The following is a 1,953-nucleotide window of genomic DNA, read 5'->3' as shown; positions in this document are numbered from 1 at the left end:
ATATGAACACGCTGATGCTTACATTGCTGCTCAGCGGAGGAGAACCGTTGTCTCGGGCCATGACGTGGACTTGAAAACTCCTCAAGTGTTCGTAGTCAAACGACCTGACAGCGTGGATCACCCCCGTGTCTCCGTTAACAGAAACGTAAGAGGATGCCGGAGCACCGTTCACTTCAGAAGGTAGCAGAGAATAAATTACGGTGCCGTTCTGTCTCCAGTCGGGGTCTCGAGCACTAACAGAACATAAAGTGGAGCCAGCTTTGTTATTTTCACTCACATATGCGCTGTAGGACTGTTCCTCAAACACAGGTGGATTGTCGTTGATGTCCGCTACAGACAAGTGCAGACTTTTCGAGGAGGACAGAGGAGGAGAGCCCTCATCAGTGGCACTGATTGTAATGTTGTAATCAGACACAAGTTCGCGGTCAAGTTGTCCAGTGGTCACTAAAGAATAATAGTTTTTAAGAGAAGGAACTAACTTAAAATGGACATTTTGTTGAATGGAGCAGTGGACAAGTCCATTTTTCTCCGAGTCTCTGTCCTGCACGTTAATAAGGCCCAGTTCTGTACCAGGTGACGCATTCTCCGATATTGGGTTCGATAGTGACTTTAAATTGATTACAGGAGCGTTGTCATTTACATCTGTAAGGTCAACGATTAATGTTGAATAAGACACTAAGCCAAGGCCATCTCTTGCACTTATTTGCATTTCATAAGATGACATTTTCTCATAATCAACAACACCAGTCACTCTCACTTCTCCAGTTTTGGGGTTTAAAGAAACTATTTTACTATGGTCATCAGAAGCATGGTCAAATGCATATGAGATTTCGCTGTTTATTCCTTCATCTGCGTCACTTGCACTCACTGTGACCACCAAAGTGTCAAGAGGAGAGTTTTCAGGCAGACTGGCTTTATAGACAGGCTGACTAAACACTGGTACGTTATCATTCGCATCCAGCACAGTGACGTGGATGACTACTGTGCCGGATCGCCGAGGCGAGCCGCCATCATAGGCGGTCAGCAAAAGCATGATGTCTTTTTTATTTTCTCGATCTAGTTCGTTGTCCAAGATCAATTCGCAGTTCTTTCGTCCTCCCATTTTAGTGTTTACATTTAATTTAAAATGATCATTCTGCTGCAAAGCATAACTTTGAACAGCATTTTCTCCGATGTCTCCATCATGCGCTTCTCCAAGAAGAAAATGAGCACCCTTAACTGCTGATTCTTGAATTTCAAATTTGAGTGAATCGTCATAAAACTGTGGTGAATTATCATTGATATCTAGAACACGGATGCTAACACGGTGCAGTTCTAATGGGTTTTCCAGGACAAGTTCCTGTTTTAAAACACACGATGCCTTTTTACCGCAAAGTCCCTCTCTGTCGATCCTTTCCTGAACAAGCAAGTCACCCGTGTTGAGGTTGATTCCGCAGAGCTGCACGTTGTCATCCTCGGGATCAATGCGTGCTTTACGAGCAGATAACTGGCCCACATTTAGTCCCAAATCCTTGGCTATATTCCCGATTACAGATCCACGTTTCATCTCCTCTGGAACAGAGTAGCTCACATCTCCCTCGATGGTGCGGATAAAAAAGAAAAGAAAAGCGACGCCGTAAGCAAACGGCGCAAATCTTTTGTTCTCCATTGCACTACAAAGAAAGTTGAATCAAAAGATGAACAACAATATGAATATGATCTCCCCAATATCCACAAATTTTTCCACAGAAGTCTTGTTATCCGGCGTCTCAACCAGAGCTACACAACAATAAAATCTGACTTGTGTGTCGACGCAAATGGGTGTGAAATTCAAGACCGTTTTATAATGAGAGCATACTGACATCTAGAGTACAGTTTTTGTCATAACACCTAGTTGTAGAAAAAAGTTATTGTAATCAGTATTGGTACTGGTTTTGGATGGTCGCTAATTTGTCAAAGTAGATTAAAAAATGC

At 42.9% G+C, this 1,953-nt stretch overlaps 1 protein-coding gene across 1 annotated transcript; it reads right to left on the bottom strand.

Moving 5' to 3' along the window:
* Window positions 1–4: 4 nt before the first annotated feature.
* On the bottom strand, window positions 5–1,706 carry LOC109531043 (protocadherin gamma-A11-like; the record flags this gene model as incomplete). The annotated part of the gene is made up of 1 exon (XM_019895063.1): window positions 5–1,706. A coding segment is annotated over exon 1 (1,644 nt), but the record flags the coding sequence as incomplete, so codon positions are not given.
* Window positions 1,707–1,953: the final 247 nt, after the last annotated feature.

This window comes from Hippocampus comes, unplaced genomic scaffold (genome assembly GCF_001891065.2).
Source record: "Hippocampus comes isolate QL1 unplaced genomic scaffold, H_comes_QL1_v1.1 scaffold570, whole genome shotgun sequence".
NCBI lineage: Eukaryota > Metazoa > Chordata > Actinopteri > Syngnathiformes > Syngnathidae > Hippocampus > Hippocampus comes.
This window is presented reverse-complemented; position numbering and strand designations above follow the sequence as displayed.